Raw genomic sequence first — 22,782 nt, forward strand, 5'->3', positions numbered from 1 at the left:
CAGGCTTTCTCCTAGGCAGTATCCTCTCAGAAATAGCCTCTACTCTAATGTGTATCATAGTGGATTACTTCTGCCTGTCCTTGAACTTCACATATGATATAATTGTAGCATATGTATTCATGTCTGGCTTCCTTTGCTCTATATAATGTCACTGAAATTTATCCAGGCTGTTGCATATAGCAGTGGTTCAATTCTTTTTTATTGCTGAGTAGTAATCAGTTGTAAGAATATACAAAAATATGTTTAGACATTATCTGTTTATGGGCTTTTGGGCTGTTTTCAGTTTTTAGCTATTATGAATAAAGTTTCTATGAACATTCTTCTACATGTTTTTTTTGTGAACATAAGCATCATTTCTCTTGGCTATATAACTATGAGGGGAATTGCTAGATTCAAGAGTTTTTGTACATTTAGCTTATTTTATCAACACAGTGTGAGAATTTTCTTTCACTTTTGACATATCCAACATGTCCCAGACCACTGCATTCCCAGAAACTGCCTTGACAGGGCCAGCCTCTGTGTTTTCATGGGACTTATCTTCCATCCTGCAACACATATTTTATAAAGGTGTGACGTTACTTCCTGCTTCCAAGGTCCTACTTATCTCCTGAGTACCTCAAGCTCCAGCTCTGATCAGTGGGCTGCCACGAGCTCTGGGCCCCAGGGCATTAGTGTACCTAGTAATTCCAGGAGGTCTGAGTATTTTTCTTTCTCCATTCCAGTTGCACAGGTCTCTTTGGCAAATGCTGGAAGGAACATTTAAAGGTCAAATATATAATGTCATTGCAGGATCCTTCCTGCATCTGGCCTCTCCAAGTGGCTCTAGGTCTGGAGTCAAAACAGTGGTCTGGTGACTGGGAAAAGGACTAGGATACTATATTGTGGTAGCTCAGGTTAGGTCCCAATTGACTACAGATAGAGTATTTTTGGTCATATAGAACTAGTGGGACCCTAATGGGTTTCTTGATTATTTAAGTCCTGGGAGACCTATGACCTACTGGTACCTCCCAAAGATCCCTGTGGGTCAAACCATTCTTATTAGCACAGCATATATACTCAATAAAGGGCTCATAGTCAAAATCTAAAACGAACTCTTACAAATCCATTAAAAATGACAAGGCAGGAGAAAACCACAAACAAAGCTATATAAATGTCCAATAAAAATGAAAAGGTACTAAAAGAAAAAACTGAAGGAACAAAACAGCAGCAGACTCACAGAACCCAAGAATGGACTAACAGTCACCAAAAGGAAAGGGACTGGGGAGGTTGGGTGGGAAGGGAGGGATAAGGGGGAAAAAGAGACATTACGATTAGCACACATAATATAGCGGGGGTGGGGGGGGAACAGGGGAAAGGCAGTATATACAGAGAAGACAAGTAATCATTCTATAGCATCTTACTACGCTGATGGACAGTGACTGTACTGGGGTATGTGGGGGGGACTTGATAATAGTGGAAGCCTAGCAACTATAATGTTGTTCAAGTAATTGTACATTAATGATACCAAAATAAAATAAAATATTTAAAAAAAGAAAAAAAGAAAAGGTACTTATTCCACTAGTTATTGGAGGAATTCAAATTAAAGCCATAATGAGATATGTACACACTAGACTAGCTCATATTAAAAAGGCTGGCATTACCCAGTGCATATAAAACAATGGAACCTTTGTACACTGCCTGAGGGAGTGTAAATTGGTACAACCAGTTGGGAAGCCTGTTTGGCAGTATTACAAAAGCTGAACAGATACTTACCATGCAATCCAGCAATTCTACTCCAGAAATCCATACCTATGAGCAACAAAAGACATGTTCGAGAATGTTTACCATAATGAGGTAGGGCAGGGAAATGGGACAAGGGCCACGCCATTGGAAAATCTACTTAGCCTGAGAAAAAGGCCCTGCTTAATCTTTAACTTAATCTATAGGCTGTTCTTCCTCTTCTTTCCTCCCTTTAATCAATTAAGTACTTTGTAACCAGGATAGGAGATAGACCTCTGAAGTGTACATGAACCTATGTGGATAAAGAATGCCAAGGTAGGGACCAACACAGTCACCTAAATAACCCTATTCTTAAGACAAAACTTCAAAGGTATTATGAATCACCTGTATGCATCATGCCTTATGCTGACCCCTACCCAAAAGGCCCTACAGAACCCTAAAGCCCAACCCTTAAGTGCGCCTCTTCTCTGAGGTTGCCCACACTCCCTTTTCTTTGAGTTGTGTGCTTTTTAAATAAAGCCTTCTCACTGCTCAACTCATTGCGTTTCATCTCTCTCTTCCAATGGTAAGTGTCTTTGTCACTTTGCTATTTCCTTCTATTTTCCAGATTTAAGTCCAAGTCCTCACTCTGTCTCTGATCTCCTCCAGGTAAGTAGGGAGGGGCTGCTGAGAGCTCTGACTTGGGCTTGCAAGTTCCTGTCACCTGGGTGGCCCCGGCAGGACTGCGGCTGTTTGGTCATGTTCTTTAGTAACCTGCCTGAAAATTTCCTTTCTTTGCCTTTGGGCAAAGAAACATAATCTCAGAACATAATCTCACTCCATCCAGTGCTCTGTGGCTCCCTGAAATCCTGGGGTGGTAGGGGCTTAGTTCCCACACCATGCAGCTTCAAGCAGACACTGGACGCCAGGAGGCCCTGGCTTTAGGAGTTGGCAAGGGATCTGCCCCATGCTGAGCAGGAGGTCAATGAGCTTCCCTCTCCTCCCTCTGCTCTTCCTTGCTCTCTGCTGACTGGTGGCTGTTGCCATTCCCTGCTGCTCTCACTTTAATGAATTCCTTCCTTCCTTACACTCGTCCGACCTGCTCGAGAATTCTTTCTTGTTCATAGTCAAGACCCTTCCACCATCCAGGTTGAGGTTTCATTTGGTGCTCAGGGAGAGACTTCCCCTGACCCAGCTGCCTAACAACAATAGTGACACTATTTGTAAAACCCCCGAAGTGGAGACAACCCACACATCCAACAGTAAAATGGAATAATAAATTTACACAACAGCATAAAGCAATGAAAATGAACAAACTACTGCTACATATGAAAACATCTCACAGTCATTGTTGGATGAAGGGATGTGTATGAATAGAAATGTGTGATTTAATTTATGTGAGGTTCAAAAAGAGGTGCACTCAAATTTATCTTGTTAGAAGTGAGAGGAGATTGGCTCCCGTCAGGAGGTGTGGATTGGGAAGGACATGGATGGTGGTTCTACTTCTTGATCTGGTGCTTATTTCACAGTATGTTCACTTTGTGAAAATTAGCTAAATATTTAAGATTTGTGCACTTTTATGTATGTATGTTATACTTCAATTTAAAAGCTTAAATTAAAAAAAAAAAGAAATTTCTTGTTATGCAGAAGATGGAACAAGCATACTTTACCCTGTCTTTCTCACTGAATGCATGCATACATTTTGGACAAAATACAAGGAGCAGCTCTGTGAAGTCTCTGAAATGTAAATAATAGCAGGCTGATAGAGGAAAAGACTAGAATGCAAAGTTCCATGGAAGTGGCAATGAGTTTACCATTTTGTCTTCCTCTAGTGTTGCCCAGCAGGACTCAAAGCATGCATCAGGTGCGGACAAAAATTATTCTAGTCCTCTCCTTCTGGTCTGAGGAGCAGGAAAGGTATTTGCTAAAGCTCAGAGAGAGTGGGGAGGTCACCCTTTGTCTATTTTCCTCCATCCTCTCTCGCTGTAGCCACCAAGCAATGCTACTATGGCAGCAGAAATGGTGGCAAAAGGCTGCAAAGTAAAAGCAACAACACTCAGACAAGCCCCGAAACCTCTGAGGGAGGGGAATTCTTCCTCCCTGACCAAAGATCTATGGTCCCCTAAGTATGGAATGCTTTTTATTCTTCTCTATCCTTTTACCATTTGGCTTCTGACACAGACATTGTCATATGAAGTGTGTGCCCTAAGAGGGGAAGTAAAACTCCAGCTTTCTGGCCAAAGGACCAAGCAGGAACCCCTAGAAGCTGGAAAGTGTCATGGAGACTGTTGAGGGCAGGAAGATGAAGAAAAGAAATACATGAAGTTGGGTATGAACTCCTGGGCTCATCTCCAAGCTGCATAGGAAGACCTGACCCTAAACAGGATACCACAGGTATCCTGAGTTCAGCTTCAGAGTAACCACAGAGCAAATCCCATACTAGACTCTGAGTGGTACATTGAGAGACTGATCCAAATAACATGGCAATTGCTTTCAAAAATGGACATGAGAACCTTAGCCCACAGAAGGCAGGTCAGCATTTGTGGCCAGAATCTAACTGGCCAATTGTTTGCTAAAACAAAAATAAATAAATAAATAAATAAATAAATAAAAAGTCTTAGGATTTAAACAAGACGTAGTGTTTCATAACATAATATTCAGGATGTTTGAGATACAACCCAAAACTATTGGCCTGTGAAGAATCAGGAGAATCTCAATTGGCAAGAAATCAACAGAACCAACAATTAAATGACACAAATGTTGGGATTATCAAAGACATTAAAACACCTATAATAGGTGTTTTAACTATCATCTATGAAGTAAAGGTGAACATGTTTAAAGTGAACAGAAAGAGTCTCAGAAAAGACACAGAAGACATAACAAAGAAAGAAATGGGAAATTTGGAACTGAAAAAGCCATAACAACAACAAAACTCTCTGTAGTGCAATGGGAGATAGCAGAGGAATAAATAAATTTGAAGTTGAAATGATCTAACCTGAGCAAAAGAGAAAAACTGAAAAAATGTTTCTAGAGCTAGAGCCTCAGGGACCTGCGCCATAATAAAGGGTCTAGCATTTGTTTCATCAGAGTCCCAGAAAGAGAAGAGGAGCAGGGAGCAGGGGAAAAAAAAAAACTTGAAAAAAAATTGCTGAAAATTTCCTGAATTTGGTGAAAGACATAAACTCACAGATTCCAAGTTCAATGAACTTCAAACAGGATAAGGCCAAAGAAATCATGCCCAGACAAGGCATAAAAATAGTGTTGAATACTAAAAGCAAACAAAAAAATTCAAAAGCTGCTGAAGAAAAACAACCCATTACTTAATTGGGGAAAAACAATTTATTTTTCACTTCTCATCTGAAACCATGGAGGCCAAAAGGAGGTGTAACAACTTTTTAGAGTACTGAAACAAAAGAACTGTTAACCCTGAATTCTATTCCAGTTAAAAAAATCACTTAGGAATGAAGATATAAAAGATAGATATTTTCAGTGAAGGAAAACCAAGAGACTATTATACTTGCTCTAAAATAACTGGTAAATGACATTTTTCACACAGAGAAAGGGATACCAGAGAGGAACCCAGAACATCAGGAATTAATGAAGAAAAAAAACACTGCTTAAGGTATTTTTAAGTATGTAGATGTAATAATAAGACAACTACAACATAAAGAAAGAGGGTAAAGGGATTTTTGTTGCGATAAGGTTTCCAATTAAAGCAGTAAAATGTTGATTCAAATAGTACTGAAAAATGATGTATGCATATTGCAATCCCTACAGTACACAGTAAAGGAAACCATACAAAGATATAGTCAAATCATAATTGATTAACTAAAACTGAATATTCAAAAAAAGGTCCACATAACTCAAAGAAGGCAGAAGCAAGGAAAAAGGGACAAAAAATAAGAGAACAAACAGAAAAAAAAAAAACTAGCCTTAAATCCAGAATATAAAAGAATACATTAAATGTAAATGGTCTAAGCACACCAATTAAAAGACAAAGATTTTCAGAATGGAATTAAAAAAAACAAAAACAAAACCAACTAACAATAACCCAACTATATACTATCTACAAGAACTCATGTGAAATATGATTTAGATAGATTAAAGTAAAAGGATAGACTTCTGATTTTAGCTTTGACATATATAAAGCTTGGAAGCTTTCACACTCATCCTCACAACAAGAAAACAGCTGAAAAAATGGAAAATTAATGAGTTTTCTTATATCTATCAGTGCATTGAGATCACAGGACAAACTGCCACCCTGAAAATTAGAGACTAAATATAGATAATCAGAGCCCAAATCAGCTTATTGGGGAGAAGCCACCAGAGTTAGAGACTTGTAATAACACTTAAATAGTAACTGACTAATTGCTAGAGATTGAGTATGGACTAGCTTGATAGTCAAAAACTCCCAGGGGCCCAGTCTTAGGTGGGCCCTTACAATTTTGTGGGCTTTGCCTCTAGGAACACCACCAGATTTTTGTGGTGAAGATGGGAGAAAAATCCTATAACCATTTTGAAATACACCCAGATCACTGTCTGTAAAAAAAAAAAAAAAAGGCCTGTCCTCAAAGGAGACTATCAGAGCCTTATCTGACTAGGGGGAGGGCAGGGAGACAATTCTAGTACCTCTAGACTTCCTGTGTTGCATAAGGGGAGAAAAAAGAAGGGCTAAAATAAGCTTCTGGAGGTCACAGTCCAAGTATATAGGCCCATTAAAACAACAAGAAAACTGAGATTTACTTATAAGATTGTAGACTATTTCCCATCTCCACACTTTACCACCACACCACTAGGGTTCCAGTATAGTAACAATGGATACAGATGAGAGGGCTTCAAGACACAGACTGTATGTAAGAAGGAATCCTTAAAGAAAACCAAAGATAACACGAGAAAAGCAAAACAAGGAAACTAGAGGACACTGAGGCCTCAGGATCCTATAACTACAGCAAAAACATTTAAACAAAGCCACACCTCTAACCACATTAACATAAAAACCTCATACTAAAAGCCTGATTACCTCAAATTCTATTACCAGATATATCATGTCCCATTTTCAAAAGTAAATGGATAGAAAAGGATTCACCATGAAAACATAAATCAAAAGAAAGCTGGAGTGGCTAAACTGATACCTGACAAAGTCAATTTCACAGCAAAGAAAATTACCAGGGATAAAGAAACACATTACAGAATGATAAAGTGGTCAATTCATCAAGAAGACATAATTTGAACTGTGTATGCATCGAGCAAGTGAGCTTCAAAATACATGAAGCAAAAACTGTCAGAACTAAAAGGGGAAATAGATAAGCCCACAGTCATAATCAGACTTTAATATTCCAGTCTCAGTAACTGATAGAAGTAGAAAATCAATAAGATAGAGAACTGAACACCACTAACCAGCTGGACCATAACCACTAACCATATAAAATGGACATTTATACAATACTTCATTCAAAAACAAAATACAGTTTTTTCAAAAGCACATGGAACACATTTACCAATAGACTATATTCTGGGTCTTATATATCTAATTTATATAATAATTATTACAATTCTAATAAAAATTCCCGAAGGAATTTTGTAGATACAGATGAGCTGAATCTAAAATTTAAATGGAAAGACAAAGGAACTAGAATAGTCAAAACAATTTTGTAAAAGAAGAATAAAGATGGAGGGGTCATACTATCTGATTTTAAGAATTACCATAAAGTTACAGTAATCAAGACACATAGATCAGTGGAACAGAACAGAGAATATAAAAACAGATTCACACAAGTACAGGTGATTGATTTTTAAAATACTGTATTTTGAAATACTTAAAGACTCATAAGAAGGTGCAAAAAATGATACAGAGATTACTCTACACCTTTTATTCAACTTCCTTCAAGATCTCCCATTTGTATCATTTTGCATAACCATAGCACAGCACAGAAACCAGGAAACTGATGCGTTCAATTAATTTTTATGTATGTATGTATGTATTTATTTATTTTGGTATCATTAATGTACAATTACATGAGCAACATTATTGTTACTAGACTCCCCCCATTATCAAGTCCCCACCACATACCCCATTACAGTAACTGCCCATCAGAGTAGTAAGATGCTATAGAGTCACTACTTGTCTTCTCTGTGTTGTACAGCCCTCCCGGTGCCCCACCTCCTACATTATGTCTGCTAATAGTAATGCTCCATATTCACCCTTGTCCCTCCCTGCCCACCCATCCTTCCCAGTCCCTTTCCCTTTGGTAACTTAGTCCATTCTTGGGTTCTGTGAGTCTGCTGCTGTTTTGTTCCTTCAGTTTTTTCTTTGTTCTTATACTCCACAGATGAGTGAGATCATTTGATACTTGTCTTTCCCCACCTGGCTTATTTCACTGAGCATAATACCCTCCAGCTCCACACATGTTGTTGCAAATGGTAGGATTTGTTTTCTTCTTATGGCTGAATAATATTCCATTGTGTATATGCACCACATCTTCTTTATCCATTCATCTACTGATGGACACTTAGGTTGCTTCCATTTCTTGGCTATTGTAAATAGTGCTGCGATAAACACAGGGGTGCATCTGTCTTTTTCAAACTGGGCTGCTACATCCTTAGGGTAAATTCATAGGAGTGGCATTCCTGGGTCAAATGGTATTTCAATTGATTTTTGACAAAGGTTTGAAAGTAATTCAAAGGAGAAAAGCTAGTCTTTTCAACAGAGTGTTCCAGAACTACTAGGCATCAAATGTAAAATAATGAACCTTGACTTAAAACTCACATGTTACACAAAAATACTGACATGAATTAGAGATTTAAATGTAAAACATAAGACTATAAAATTTTTGGAAGAAACAACAGGGAAAAATTTTATTACCTGTGATTAGGTAATGAGTTCTTAGATATGACTTCAAAAACATGACCCATAAGAGAAAAAAAAGATAATCCAGCCTTCATCAAATTAAAAAATTCAAATAAAAATCACAATGAAATATTATTGCACACCCATTGGGGTGTCTACTATAAAAACCAACCAACCAAATAAACAAAAACAGAAAATAACAAGTGTTAGCAAGGATGTAGAGAAACTAGAACCCTGTGCACAGCTGGTAGGAAAGTAAAATGGTACAGCTGCCATGGAAAACAGTATGGTGATTCCTCAAAAAATTAAAATTCCTGTATGTAGGGAAAATGGAAGTTCCTGTGGCCAGGATCCTCACCTGACCCTAATCTGCTTGCCCACTGCACACGTGCAATGATGTAATTGGCTATTGTGCAGGTACATGCTTACACACACGTTGGCAATGAGCCATTATTGTCTGTGTTGCTATACATGAGCTCTGCTGGATGCTGGCCTCCAGCTCCCAGCTGGTGGAGATGGAGGCTGAGGGGAATTGCAGACTTGCCAGATGTCCATGTGATTCCAGCAGTCGACCTGCCACTGTGAGAATTAAACTTGGCATAAACCCTTTTACCCCCATTGTTCTGTTGTCACTATTAGGTCTTACTGAATCCACAGTGAACTTACTCGCAGCTGAAATCCCCCTCCAGTGTGACAGCATATGATCCAGCAATTGTACTTCTGGGTATATATCCAAAAGAATTGAACACATGGTCTTGGAGAGATATTTTTATACCTTTGTTCATAGCAACATTATTCACAATAGCCAAAAGGTGGAAGCAACCCAAGTGTCCATGGATGGATGAATGGATAAAGAAAATGTATATACATGCAATGGGATATCATTGTATTTCAATGATCCATGCCTTTAGTATTACCTTAAAAAGGAGGGAAATTGTTGACACATTACAACATGGATAAAAACCTTGAAGACATCATGTTAAGTGAATAAGTCAGTAACAAAAAGACAGACACTGTATGATCCCACTTATATGAGGTGCCCAGAGTAGTCAAATTCAGAGAGGCAGGAAGTAGATTGGTAGTTACCAGAGGCTGGGGGCAGGGAGCTATGGGGAGTTGTTCCATTTCTCTGATAGATAATGGCATTATGCTTATTTTGGAAAATAACCTTGCTCTGAAAAGATACATATTTAAGGTTTAGAGATAAACCTTATGATGTCGTGTTTGTAACTTACTTTCAAATGAGAGACAGAGACTGAAAATGCAGAGAGCAACAGATTTAAGAGAGTGTGGTTGTAGGAGGAGACAGACTGAGAGAATAGCCACCTAGGTTCCTGAGGCCCTTCCGCTTTCCCTGTAGTCAAACTTCCAAACTTTTCTTTTACATTTTTGAGGGCCCTGTCCCTGTCTTGATGAAACTGCTCTCTGCTGGAGATAAGGGGAGCTGCAGGGCAGATCTTGGCCTCTTCCAGCAGTTCATTCCCAGTTTGTATTTGGAGCATGATTCTTCTTAGTCAATGGTGTGAGTTTCAGACTATTTTTTTAGTTCCAGTAACAACAACAACAACAACAACAGCAACAACAACAACAACAATAAAGGCAGCACTTAACATGTTTTGAGCACTTACTATGTTCCAAGCACTGAACTTAGCTTCACATGAATGTCTTTATCAGTATTATCCTTATTTTACTTTTGAGGAAATGAAGGGACAGAGAAACTAATAGATGTTCCCAAGACCAAGTTGGAAGACAGGAGAGGAGCTGGGATTCAAGCGCAGGCAGACTGCACCAGGCTTGTGACCACTAAGCCGTGTAACTCCTCGTTGTGCTTTCTCTGTTCTTAATTTATGCATATGGATTTTTGGATTGAAGCACTGGGTGGGGCAGTCATGCAAACACCCCCATCTCTTTTGAAGATGTTTTACAAGATCTTATTTTATTTCTATTCTGTTCTCACAAAAGGGCCTAGGAAGCCATGAAACGTTACTCAGCTTGTCATCCCCAAATCAGTTTTCCCCTTAACAGCAGTTAGTACACGTGCAAAAATCATCCAGAAACAAACCCAAACCTAAATCTTGCCAGGTAAGGAAATAACTGAAATAATGGAAATCTGTTAATTTAACTTTTTCCTAAATGTTGAATGTCACCAGCAACAATAAAACATTCAGAGGAAAAAGCCAACATGTCTCACACAAGGAAATGACAATCCTGATAAATGACAAAAGGGATTCTGTTTTCAAAAATATATATTTAATTCAGATATTAACCCAAATATATATGGTCAATTAATATACGATAAAGGAGCCAGGGACATACAATGGGGAAATGACAGCCTCTTCAAAGCTGGTGTTTGCAAAACTGGACAGCCACATGTAAGAGAATGAAACTGGAGTCTACCCCGTACACAAAAGTAAACTCAAATGGATCAAAGACGTGAATGTAAGTCATGAAACCATAAAACTCTTAGAAAAAAACAGGCAAAAATCTCTTGGACCTAAACATGAGCAACTTCTTCATGAACATATCTCCCCAGGCAAGGGAAACAAAAGCAAAAATGAACAAGTGGGACTATATAAAGATGAAAAGCTTCTGTACAGCAAAGGACACCATCAATAGAACAAAAAGGCATGCTACAGTATGGGAGAATATATTCATAAATGATAAGGGGTTGACATCCAAATTATATAAAGAGCTTATGCACCTCAACAAACAAAAAGCAAATAATCCAATTAAAAAATGGTCAGAGGATCTGAACAGACAATTCTCCAAAGAAGAAATTCAGATGGCCAGCAGGCACATGAAAAGATGCTCCACATTGCTAGTCATCAGAGAAATGCAAATTAAGACCCCAATGAGATATCACCTCACACCAGTTAGGATGGCCAACATCCAAAAGACAAACAACACAAATGTTGGTGAGGATGTGGAGAAAGGGGAACCCTCCTACACTGCTGGTGGGAATGTAAATTAGTTCCACCATTGTGGAAAGCAGTATGGAGGTTCCTCAAAAAACTCAAAATAGAAATACCATTTGACCCAGGAATTCCACTCCTAGGAATTTACCCTAAGAATGCAGGAGCCCAGTTTGAAAAAGAAATATGCACTCGTTTTATCGAGCCATCTATCACAGCAGGGGTCCCAGAAAAATGCTCAGGGTTGCCATGAATCAGAGAACACTCAGTTCCTGTGTCCACCAGTGTCAGGACACATTGTACATTCATGGTGATGCCAGGGTTCTTGTTTGCGGAATTGAAGAATGAACTTAGCAAACACCCAAGATAGGAGAGCCAGGGCAGAAGCATTTATTTAGAAATAAAGTGAGAGGAAAGAGCTCCTGGCTCATGCCAGGAGGGGACAAGAGAGCCCGGGGTGGTGCATTTGTCCAGGGGATTTATAGGCAGTTGAGGATTTTTGGGAACTGAGGGTTTAGGATGTGGACTTGTACCACCTGCCCTGCCCTCAAGGTGGGCTGGGTTGTTGTCTGTTTGCTAGGGCTGTTTACAGTGAAGTCACGGGTTATGCTGAGAAACCCTTGGGGAACACTCAAACATTCCAGGCCAAGTTGCTCCTGGCCTTTTGACCTTTAACTGATCTCACTGAAGATGTCTATATTCCTAGTCTGGTATCTTTACCCTAGAGAATTAGTGTGACCTTGACTTTGCATAATGCTGAACACAGAGTTTCGATAGTGACTTTACATTGTTACCTTGCTTTGACTGTAAATATCTTGCCTTGCTTTTTCCAGAGGCTCACCCTACTCTGTCTAAGCCCATGGTCCATGTCTCAACGGGGGACCAATGAATTGCTAATTCTACATGTGGCCTCAGGTCCCCACCATGTTCCCCAAGGTGGGGGCCTTGACCCTCTCTCAGTCAAATGGCGATGCCCAATCATCCTCCTGTGGGAGTGAGGGCCCAGGTGGATCCTGAGTACTGTCCCCCAGAAAGTCTTGCAGGGACAAAGGTCGGACATGGGGCTTTGCCTCTAGCTTCTGTGTCCTGGACCTCAGTGGCCAAAACTGCTGCTCTGGCTTTAATTGGTGCCAAGTTCCAACAATATTCTATTGGGCTGTCCATCAAGCTTTTCTTTCACTACCTCAGCCTTTATCAAATCAACCCACATCTGCGTCCTCGAGGCCTTGACGGGGCCTTTTGCACCTCTCCTTTCAGTCATGGCCCGTACTTCCCTCTGTGCCCTTATTGTTTCAACCTCCCCCAGATCTGCTAAAGTACAAGTAGCCTCACTTATGGGTTGCCTATGTGGGGAGCAAGAATAGTCACTAGGGACCCAAAGGGAGATGGGGGAGCTGTATGCAGCACCAGATTTCCCATTCCTACAGTGAACAACTTCTCATCAGGGCCCTGGGGGTCCATATTATAGAAGGTATTTGTCATGTCCAGCTCCTGCAACACCTGCTGGAGCTCTGCATGTTTTCCAGTTATTGGGTAAGTATAGTAAATTGCCCTGATTAGGCCAAACTGCCCTGATGGCTGCTGTCAGCCAATCTAGAAGCACCTGATTACCTGAGGCATGGCGGGCACTTTGCAACTGCTGCTGGAGGGAAGGGTAGTCATCAGGGGAGCCAGTCTACCCATTTCAGATCCTGACACAATGTTTTCCACCCCCATATCCCAGAGACACAAAAGCCATGTAGGCAGAGGTTCCAACGGCTTCTGCTGAAACCAGACGTTCGTGTACACCAGCTCATCCTGGTATAGAGGCAGAGCATGGAGTGCTGCACAGTCTGGGGAGGGGGCGGCTCCTCCCCCTGGGAAGCCTGTGGTTGTTGCTGTTATTTTTCTTAATTCCAACTGGAAGGGTCTTTAATACAGGAGAGTCTGGTGCCTTCGGCGGTGGCCTCGGCAACAGATCAGCCCTCGGCCCCACCCTTTCATCCTCCCCAGACATCTCCTCCAGCATCTCTGGGGCTGAAGGCTCCTCTGTTTCTTCCGCTTCCCCCACAGCCCCCTGCAACGTGGATCCTCCAGCTGCTAATGAATCTTCCAGGAGCACGACCTGTCTTCTCAGTAACTCTCTCTTTCCTAAGGGCATCCCATAGGTCATCATCCGGCTCCTCCAAGCGATGCCAAAGTGTTTCTCTCTCCTTGATAACCCTTTCCACTCTCAGTAAACAGATATCCCACAATCCCAGCTGCCACACAGCCACTCCAGGCCTCTAAGCAGTCCTCTATCTCATGGAGGGCTAATTCCACAGCTTCTGGTGTCTCCACAGTTCCCCGATTCTGGGCAAGGGCCCACCCCTCTAGGAGGTGCTTTACCCTAGAACAGTTCCTCACTAGGGGCTCCCCAATTGGAAGCCCCACAGATAGGGGGCTCTGCGGTGAAGCTACACCCTCCACCCAGCCACTTGGGCCTCCCCACCATCCACAGGGGGGGTTCCGGGCATCTCCCCACCATCTCTAGGGGCAGCCCACCCAAGGGTCACACCCATGAAGACAGATTTCAGGTTCAGAGGTCCTGCCAACTACCACCAGATGTAACTCGGGTGGTGGGGGGATGTTTTCCCAGTCCAAGAGCAAAATACCTTTGAATCGAAATCAGTCAAAGGGAGAAATAAAGTGGGAGAAATCCATTTATTGCTTACAAGCAGTTGTCCACTTCTGTTTGCCCGTGTCTCTCACAACCAGGCTGCAAAAAGGGGTCCCATCCAGCCTCTCAGGTCCAGATGTGCCCTAGCTCCCCATGTAATTACCTATTGATACAGAGATGGACTACTTCTCTCCACCCACTGGAAACAGATGGACTACTTCTCTCCACCCCTTGGAAACACCTGTTGATATGAAGATGCACTAAGTCCAGGAAAGAGATTCTGGAAATATTGCAATTTTACCTACATACCCTTAGGCCCACAGGAGGCTGGAGGCCTGCACACTGCATTTCCCAGACTTCCTTGCCACATACTTCTCTTATGACAGTACTCCAGGAATATTTTAAGGCTGGAGGAGGTGAGTCCACATTACCCAGGGCTCCTGGGGCACCACTCCCAGTGGCAGTGGCAGCAACGGTGACTGTGGATGAGCGAGGGTCCTGCCCAGGTGCAGTAGTTCTGACAGCAGCAGCCATGGGTCAGCCAACACTGGAGCTTGTGGGCTGTGGCCGTGACCGGCAAAGGGCAATAGCTGTGGTTGACTACTCACAGATTTCCCAGACACGAAATCCCACTCCCAGACCATCTTTCTCCCCATCAGCAGCCAGCATTAAAAAGAAAAAAGTAAGACTGTGAAATGTAACACAATCGCCCAGGGACTTTCGACCACTTACCTGTGTTTTTACCCTTGATGAGGGGAAATGCCCATTTGGGTAAGATTATTGGGTATCTGTGACCGACAGAGCCACTGTGCAGTACTGGTGAGGGTGGTGCCAGCACAGCTCTGACCTTTTGTCACTCTCCTGAGCCCTGTTATTGCAGCAGAGGATTCTTCCTTCCCAGTTCTTGATCTCATGGCCTTGGAAACTGAACTATTTGACCCAGTGTTCTCTTTCTTGGCATGGATGTTCACATTTCTGGATGTTGCGCTTACCTGCACTGATGAAATATTCATCAAAGCACCCAACAAGAGAAGTGCCTGCCTGCCTCAGGATTTGGGGGTGCAAATACTGCTTTTGACTTCCTATCTGAGAAGGAAGAAGTTCCAGGCTTGACTCTCCTACTAGAATTCAGAAATGCCCTTATTTCAGCAGCCAACTGGGCTTGTTTCCCAGGTATCAGGTATCCGTTTCACCTCTGTACTTGTGTCATGGAAATAGCCAGGTAAATTCAGGGGGAACTTTCTCAAAGATTACAGGGAATTTGGAGTACACTGGGAAAATCTGGGGAATGACTTCAGGCTTATTCAGGCCTAGTGTGGTCTCCTTGGCAGAGCAGATGAAGGATGCACCTGGCACCCATTCATATGGCAAATGTGCTCTTTTCCTGTCCTCTTGGACTATGAGCAGTTCGCCTTCACCTGGCAGCAGTAACCCCATCCCCCAGCCCAAAGAGGGAACAACTGTAGTTTTACACAACCTAATCCTCAAGATCGTGACCACCCATCTCGAGGACATCACAGCTGTCCATCTCAGCGATGTCATGCTGTAAATCCTGGGGAACTGGAAGGGACAGGAATCGTGGGTGCCTTGGTAAAGGATCTAAATCCTGGGGAGAGTTGCTCAGTCAGCAAATACCTTGGAGTTCAGCATACCTTTCCCCACAAATGAAACACAAATTGCACTTGTGCCCTAATCCACCCTTTCTACCCCATTGTGCAAAGCAGGGTAGTTGGCCTTTTCAAACCTTGGTGAAGCACTTACATTTGGGTATTGTGCTCCAAATGCAATAGTGGGTAGCCCTCAAATCTACTACCTGCAAATGGGGTCTTGAGCAACAGATCCCCCAGGTGGTCCAGGCTCACACTGCAGCAGACTCAAACCGTATTTGGAATGTAAGGTAAGAATTAGAAGAGGCCCTTGCTGTTTCTGAGCAAGACCATTTCCATCAGGTTCACCATCAGGGCTCCACTGGAGATTAGGCATCCTTCCTTGAACCACCATGGTACTGCAACCCAGACTGGGCAGGATCTGATGGCTTACCTATGCACCCAGGCACTCTCCCATCCATCAGATGCAGGCACAGATGGGACTGGGCTTGAGTGAACCCTGAAGGTACTAGTGAACTGCCTATTTGTGTCTCTACTAGTAAGATAGCTGTGGGTAAAGCACAAACACACTGAAGCTTGGCTTACAGGTGGCTCTGCATGACACACTAGAGTCACCAGTGAAGGAATTACAGCCCCATGCAGGACACTAAAGAACAGCAGTGAAGGGCCCTTGTACTGTTCACTATGTAACTTATTCATTATGTAAGAATTTGTTCTCCATGTAAGAACTTGTTTGTTATGCCTCAGAAGATTGGAGACTGACGAAAATTAGGCTTGGGGTGGATTAATGATTGTGCATTGAGCATTGACTCCCCTATACAGAATTTTATTGTCGTTAACAACTATTTGATCAATAAATATGAGAGATGCCCTCACAAAAAAAAAAAAAAAAAAAGGACAGACTTCCAATGGTAAAATAAATAAGTAACCGGGATGTAATGTATAGCATAAGGCATATAGTCAAGATATTGTAACAGCTTGGTAGGGTGATAGCTGGAACCTAGAATTATGTATATAAATGTTCTACCACTGTGTTGTACACTTGAAACTAATGTAATGTAATACTGTGCGTCAACTACCCTTCAATAAAAAATAATTATTAAAACAAAACAAACAAACAAAACAACAACAACAACAACAAAAAAAGAACAGCAGTGAAGGAAAAGAGCTTCAGGAAGGTAAGTCACTGTGTCCTCCATCTGAAGATAGATAGCTTTGTTTAGATCTTGGTGCAGGTGGGCAGGCACTTGGCAAGAATGAAATTGGACTCCCTGACACAGGCCCAGTGCCCCATGTGAAAGCTTGCCCAAGGCTTCCACTGCAAGGGACCAGATGGCCACCCCCTCACAAAGCCCAGGGCTGGGGCATAGCTGCCCATCTGTCGCACACATGTGCCTGTCACCCCAGAAGTTATGCTGAGCACCTGAAATCAAGGACTCCACTGGGCCATGCCCAGGCTGAGCCAGGGAAAAACAGAGCTATTACCAGCTGAGAGAGGATGCTGCCTCAGGGGTACAGTGTGCTGATGGGGCTGGTGCAGGGCACTCTGCTTCACCCCAATTAACTGCTTCCTCACCTGAATGTCAGGGATTGCCCATCTTCCCTAAAAGGTTTTCATCTTGGTGGTGGTTGCGGGGGAAGTGGGGTTCCCAGAACCTCTGCAACATGGAAACTGGGGAAAGAAGCTAGGATTGTTCTTTTGCCCCAGGCAGTCTCTGGACAAGTTCAGGAGAATAGTGGCAAAGAGGCAGCCACTCTGGTTCAGAAGAACATGTCTCTTCAAGCTCATCCAGGATGTTGCTTGATGGCCTACATCTGAACGGGGCCATGCATGTATATGCTCACTTATTCAACCTTGTGAACCTTAATTACAAGTATTCCTTGTACTCACAGGGTTTGGTACAAGTTCTTGACAAGCCACACCACTTCACAAAACATGTAGTCTTGGTCAACCAGGCTTCCCCTGCCAGTGCCAATCTGGTATTTGTCCAAGAAAGCTGGCAGTGCCAGGGCAATGTGAGTCACTAAGGCCATGGGAGGAGAGGGCCCACCAAAAGAAATGGGGTCTCCTCCTTTCTGTGTCTTGGGTACATGAGACCCTGGCCAGCAACTCTCAGGGTCAAGCAGCAGCAGGATTTGGCCACAAGTTAGCATGTGTCTCAGGTACTGGGTGATACATACTCATACTGGAGCCCTAAAACCCTGGATAGGGGGTCAGCAAACTTTTTCTGTAAAAAGCCACATACTCTGGACTTTGCAAATTATGTGGTCTCTGTTGCAACTACCCACCTCTGCTACTGTGGAGTGAAAGCAGTCAATGAATGGGTGTGGCTGTGTTCCAATGAACTTTATTTACAAAATAGGCAGCAGGCCAGGTTTGGCCCAAAGACTAATTTGCCGACTACCATCCCAATGGTACACAGTAGATGACACAGCTGCTCGATGGCACTGTGGCCCCATCTGCTCCTCTGTGAGATGAAAACTTCTATGTCTGGTGCTTTGCTGAGCTGCGCATGGGTACCAAACAGGTACTGTGTATATCAGTTTCTGAACAAGTGGTGGGTGCAGAGGCCAGGACACGAGGGTCGTACTGGAAAAGGTGAGCTTCCCCAAAAGAAACACCAACTGCTTTACTCTAGCTCAGGCCCAGACCTCCTCCTCCCATTTCCACATGGTCCCTGGGTGGGCACTGTCACTCTGGGCCTTTAAGAGTCCTTGGGCTGTGGCCTGACCACCAGGCCCTCTTTAGTGACGGCCCAGTTGTAGCTCTTCGGGGAGTCCAAAGCTGCTTCTACTCGTGCATCCAGGTTCTCTCGGGTGATGAAATGTTTTGCCTCCTCCTATTGGGAGACAGAAGTGCAGCTGAACAAAGCGCCCAGCACATACCTGAGAGTCTCCAGTTCTCCCCTGGGAAGGATGCGTGGAGTCCAAGTCCTCTGAATGCCCACTGACCTTCCGGTTAAAGGATTATCACGCAGCCTTGCCACACTTCTCTTAATCATCTGCTGGACCTCAGTCAGAACCCCAAGCACACCAGCTATAATAATCTTGTGTTCCCCTGGGTGGTATCAGACACTCAGTGATGCCTGGGACCCTCTTAATTTCTTTCAAAATCGTCCTTCTCCCTCTATTACTTAGCCTCATCTATTCACCCTGGATCACTTCTAACTGGTCTCCCTGCTTTAAGTCTCACACCTGCCGCGCTAGCCCAGGATATTTAACCCCTCAGTGTAAGGGTTTATCACAGTAAGGCAAAATACAAACTCCCAGTGGAACGCTGGGGTCCCACAGCAAACACCGGCTTGCCACCGCTAGCCTCTTGAACTTTTCAGTGCCAACTCTCACCTCAGGGTCTTTGCACCTGATAAGCACTCTTCCAGCACACCTTTCCTTAACCCTCATCTAACTGCCTCTCAGGACTCAAGGCTGCTCTGTCTTCAAGTACCCACTGCCCCACCTCGCTGCGCCCGGGACTCCGACTGCCACACAGGCAGAGAGCCCGGCCTCAGGCCCACCCTCTGAAGAAGTGCCCACCTGCAGCTGCAGCATTTCCTGCTCCTTGAGCTGCGCCCAGGCCTGCGCTTCTAGGGCCTGACGGGCCTTTTCCTCGGCCTGCCGCTGCTCCTTCTCCCGCGCCTCCTGCCGCAGCCTCTCTATCCTGGGAAGGGCGAGAGGCCGAGACTGAGCGTGACTGGGTCTCTCCCGGGCCGGCCAGGTGGCCCCGCCCTGCCTCCCGCCCCACTCACCTAAGTTCGTGCAGCCGCTGGTTCTCCTCCCGGTTCCAGGCCATCAGCCTGCGGTGCTCGGCGGCGTCTTCCTGGGCCTTGCGCTCTACCTGGACCCCGGACCGGGCATCGTGCACCTTCACCCGCACCTCGGACACGAACTCCAGCCTGGGTGGAGACGCGCCCAAAGTCGGAACCATCTACGCCGGCCCGCCCGCCCCAACACACACCACCCGACAGCCGCCTCCCCGAACGTCACACACACCTGAGAGCGCGCACCGTCTGGCGGTAGTGACGGTAACGCTCCGTCACCACGAATAGCTCCGCAGGATCCACCGCGGGCGGGGTCGCCACGCGCCCGACCTTGGACTTGGCTGGCGGATCATAACGGGTCTTGCGGCCGCGCACGAGCAGCAGCAACGAGGCCCGGGGTCCGCACAGAGCCCGCGCGCGCGCGGCACTCAGCACGCACAGCATGACCCACGCCGCCCTCTTCCGGTGCGCCGCAGGGCTTCACGGGGGCCCGGATGTGGCCGCGGGTCACCACGGTACGTGTAGTCCGTGGGCTTCAAACCCCACCCTCTGGAGGCCGCTCTGGCGGCGCGGGCTGCGCCCTTCCTGTGGGGCCCGGTGCCCGCCGTGTCCCTCCCACCAGCGGGGCGGGCCCGCATCCCCTCTGCCCCCTCGCAGAGAAGGTGGGGGTGGGAGGAGGACCGAAGGAGAGAACTCGAGGTAACAATTTCAGGGACCTCACACCTTTATTGGAGGGCGGCAGGGAGCTGCGCTCTGGGCCGGTCTACGGGGAGAAGGGGCGGTCATTCCAGCGGACGGTCTGGTCACCTGGCCGCCGAATTGCGGCCTTGCCCACCCACTCCCGACCTCGCCTAGCTGACCCAGCTCCCAGGGCTTGCGGTGGGCCCACCCTAAGCAAATCTGATATGTAAGACCTGAGCGCACACCAATTTAAATTAGGCGATAAAATTTTGCCGTACAGAAATTTACCACTTTGTCGTTTAGTTACCGTGTTTCCTGGTACACTTTAAAATACAATTTGCAAAATAGTAACAGTCCATCTCCGCACTGCTGTCTTCTATGGCCTTAGGGACTTCAGCAATCCCTGGTCATTCCTAGGGCACGTTAGTGACCACCTGGTTCTGCGTAGGAAATATCGTACCTACCTCTTCGTAGGTAGCCTCTTCCCACTGGCCGGGGGCCTGCGCACCTTGAGACACAGTGGCCTCGCTGGGAGACCCCACTAGTGCAGTAATCTCCTACTCCATTAGTGACTAATAATCTTTTACTATAACATAAATCTTTTCACAAATTGTCCAGAATTCTGAGAAATAGGAAGGACAGCAGATGGAGCCCTGTGTTCAGCACTGGCACTGCGGTGGCAGGGACCATCTCAATGTTGTCTCATAATCCCCCTCTTTGGCCCACATAGCTCCCTTGTCCTTAACCAGTATGGGCCCTGGTGGCCAGTGTGGGGAGCCTCTCACTCTATTTATCGGCAGTATCTACACCAAGGGTTGCTTCCTGCTGAGGAGCCACTGGCCTGTGGTCCTGCCTGCCCAGTGCACAGTGTCCTCAGGGAGAGCCAGGGCATCGCTTGGGAGGCTATGGGTAATCTGGGCTGGCTCAGGACCCTTCCTCAGAGGGGAGCAGAGGCGGCAGCCGGCCCTGCCCACCTGCCACGCTCCCAAGCTCAAGGTAGGTGGAGCTTCCCTCAGCACCTTCCTCCTGTTCAGTCTGGGGAGCCCCTTCACCCATCTGGGGGTCTTAGGGCATGCTGGGGATGCTGGGATGAGCTACAGACTACCTTTCCTCTGGGGTACCAGTCATGAGACCAGTGCTGAGCCTCTGAAGGTCCGGGGTGGGCAGTCAGCAGCAGTAGGAGGCCCAGCCTGGAGCTGGCCATGGCGGTTTGCTCCCCAGACAGTGGACAGCTCTTAGAGTCTTGACACTTCCATCCATACTGCCTTCCTCTTCCTCCAGGGTCACCTTGGACAACTGGCACTTGAAGGGTAGCTTTGGTGTCTCTTAATGACCTTCCCTCTTCTGTCACTGATTTCACGACTACAGGGGTCTAGATCCTGAGGACTTCGGGCAACTAGCCTTCTCCCTGACACCTCTTGCCAGCTGTGGGCCCTCCCAACTCAGGCCTACCCCTTCTTCCTTCAGGGTTTCCAGAAGTGGGTCAGGTTGGAAAGGGGAACAGAGAGTTTGTGAGTTCTCCATATGACAGAAAGCAAGGTGGGGGCATTTTGGGAACCCAGTGCTGGGGGCCCAGAGTGACAGGTCCTCTGCTCCTTTTCTCTATGGTTTGCCATCTTTCTTCCATGGCAGTTGGGGATGTGAAATGAATGTGCGGCGGTGATGGGGGCAAGTGCACCCCTTGTCCCTCCCATAAGAGGGCAGCAGACACAAAATAGTGTTGGTGAGAGAAGAGGGCAAGGGAGCTTTTCTCAACACAGTTCATGGCTGGAGGGACTTGGGAGGAAAAAGTAGAGAAGGTTAAAGCTCCAACCAGGAGCTCCAGTCTGGGGAGGGCAGTCTCCTTATTTACTAAGGGAGAGCTGTGGACAAGCTGACTCCTTGAAGTGGTACCTCTAGGCAGCAGTGGAACCCCAGTCAAGCCCTGGGATTTATTGATCAGGCAGTTCCACCCCCTGCTCTGTGCCCCCAGACTCCAGTGACATCTCAAAGAGGGCAGGGGCAGCAGCTTGCACCCAAACCCCTTCCCTTCCCTTTCCTGTGTATTTTTAGCTGTTGGCCCTGAGGTCGCCAGACATCATTCCCATCTTTCCAAGGATATGAAGTCTAGGACTCCTGCACCAGCCTGGCTGGTGCCCTGAAGAGTCATCTCCCCACTTGCCAGGCTGCAGCCTCAGGCTTCCACTCTTAGGCCTAGAAAGCCTTCACAGCCTCCCCTGACCTGAAAAGGCAGTTGTGGTCGGGAGAGGGGCAATAGCTGGGGACTCCACGAGTTCTACCCAAGGTTCTCCTTAGTAGAAAAGTGGCAGCGTGGAAGCAGGGAGCCGAGCAGCTTGTCTAGGAGGTCTGGGGGAGGCTATGACTGCTCTTCTCCAGAGCTTGTTTTGCCCACCTGTAAGATAAGTTGGGCGGAATGGCCCTCACCCACACAGTGAGGCACCAGGGCTGGGCCCCTCCAGGTGCAGGTAGCTTTGGCTGGGGTGTATCTACCTACTGGTGGACTCTGTCCTCCAAGCAGGGCCACGAGAGGAGGGCACCCAGCTAAGAGGGCATCTGTGGGGCTACCAGCATGGGGTAGGAGTAATTTTTGCCTCTCAGAGTTCTAACCCCTCCCCATCTGCTCAACCCAGGACTATTCAAA

The 22,782-nt window shown here is 45.5% G+C and overlaps 2 protein-coding genes across 2 annotated transcripts; both read right to left on the minus strand.

Moving 5' to 3' along the window:
- Positions 1–18,034: 18,034 nt before the first annotated feature.
- On the minus strand, positions 18,035–19,934 carry MRPS26 (mitochondrial ribosomal protein S26). The gene is made up of 4 exons (XM_036924663.2): positions 19,693–19,934; positions 19,449–19,595; positions 19,237–19,360; positions 18,035–18,542 (listed from the first exon to the last, which is right to left on the minus strand). Exons 1-4 carry the CDS (start codon positions 19,902–19,904, stop codon positions 18,408–18,410), a joined length of 618 nt encoding a protein of 205 aa, XP_036780558.1. The 5' UTR covers positions 19,905–19,934; the 3' UTR covers positions 18,035–18,407.
- A 1,010-nt stretch (positions 19,935–20,944) lies between these two features.
- LOC118931775 (progonadoliberin-2) lies at positions 20,945–21,895 on the minus strand. The gene is made up of 2 exons (XM_036924541.2): positions 21,194–21,895; positions 20,945–21,077 (listed from the first exon to the last, which is right to left on the minus strand). Exons 1-2 carry the CDS (start codon positions 21,343–21,345, stop codon positions 20,945–20,947), a joined length of 285 nt encoding a protein of 94 aa, XP_036780436.1. The 5' UTR covers positions 21,346–21,895.
- Positions 21,896–22,782: the final 887 nt, after the last annotated feature.

The sequence above is a fragment of the Manis pentadactyla genome, chromosome 5 (genome assembly GCF_030020395.1).
Source record: "Manis pentadactyla isolate mManPen7 chromosome 5, mManPen7.hap1, whole genome shotgun sequence".
NCBI classification, from domain to species: Eukaryota; Metazoa; Chordata; class Mammalia; order Pholidota; family Manidae; genus Manis; species Manis pentadactyla.

Coding starts and splice junctions, on each gene's coding strand:
- MRPS26 (XM_036924663.2), bottom strand. CDS start 19,904: ATGCTGTGCGTGCTGAGTGCCGCGCGCGCGCGGGCTCTGTGCGGACCC. Junction 19,596..19,692: donor CAGACGGTGCGCGCTCTCAG/GTGTGTGTGACG, acceptor GTCTCCACCCAG/GCTGGAGTTCGTGTCCGAGG. Junction 18,543..19,236: donor AGGAAATGCTGCAGCTGCAG/GTGGGCACTTCT, acceptor GTCTCCCAATAG/GAGGAGGCAAAACATTTCAT.
- LOC118931775 (XM_036924541.2), bottom strand. CDS start 21,345: ATGGCCAGCTCCAGGCTGGGCCTCCTACTGCTGCTGACTGCCCACCCC. Junction 21,078..21,193: donor GCCCTAAGACCCCCAGATGG/GTGAAGGGGCTC, acceptor CTCCCCTCTGAG/GAAGGGTCCTGAGCCAGCCC.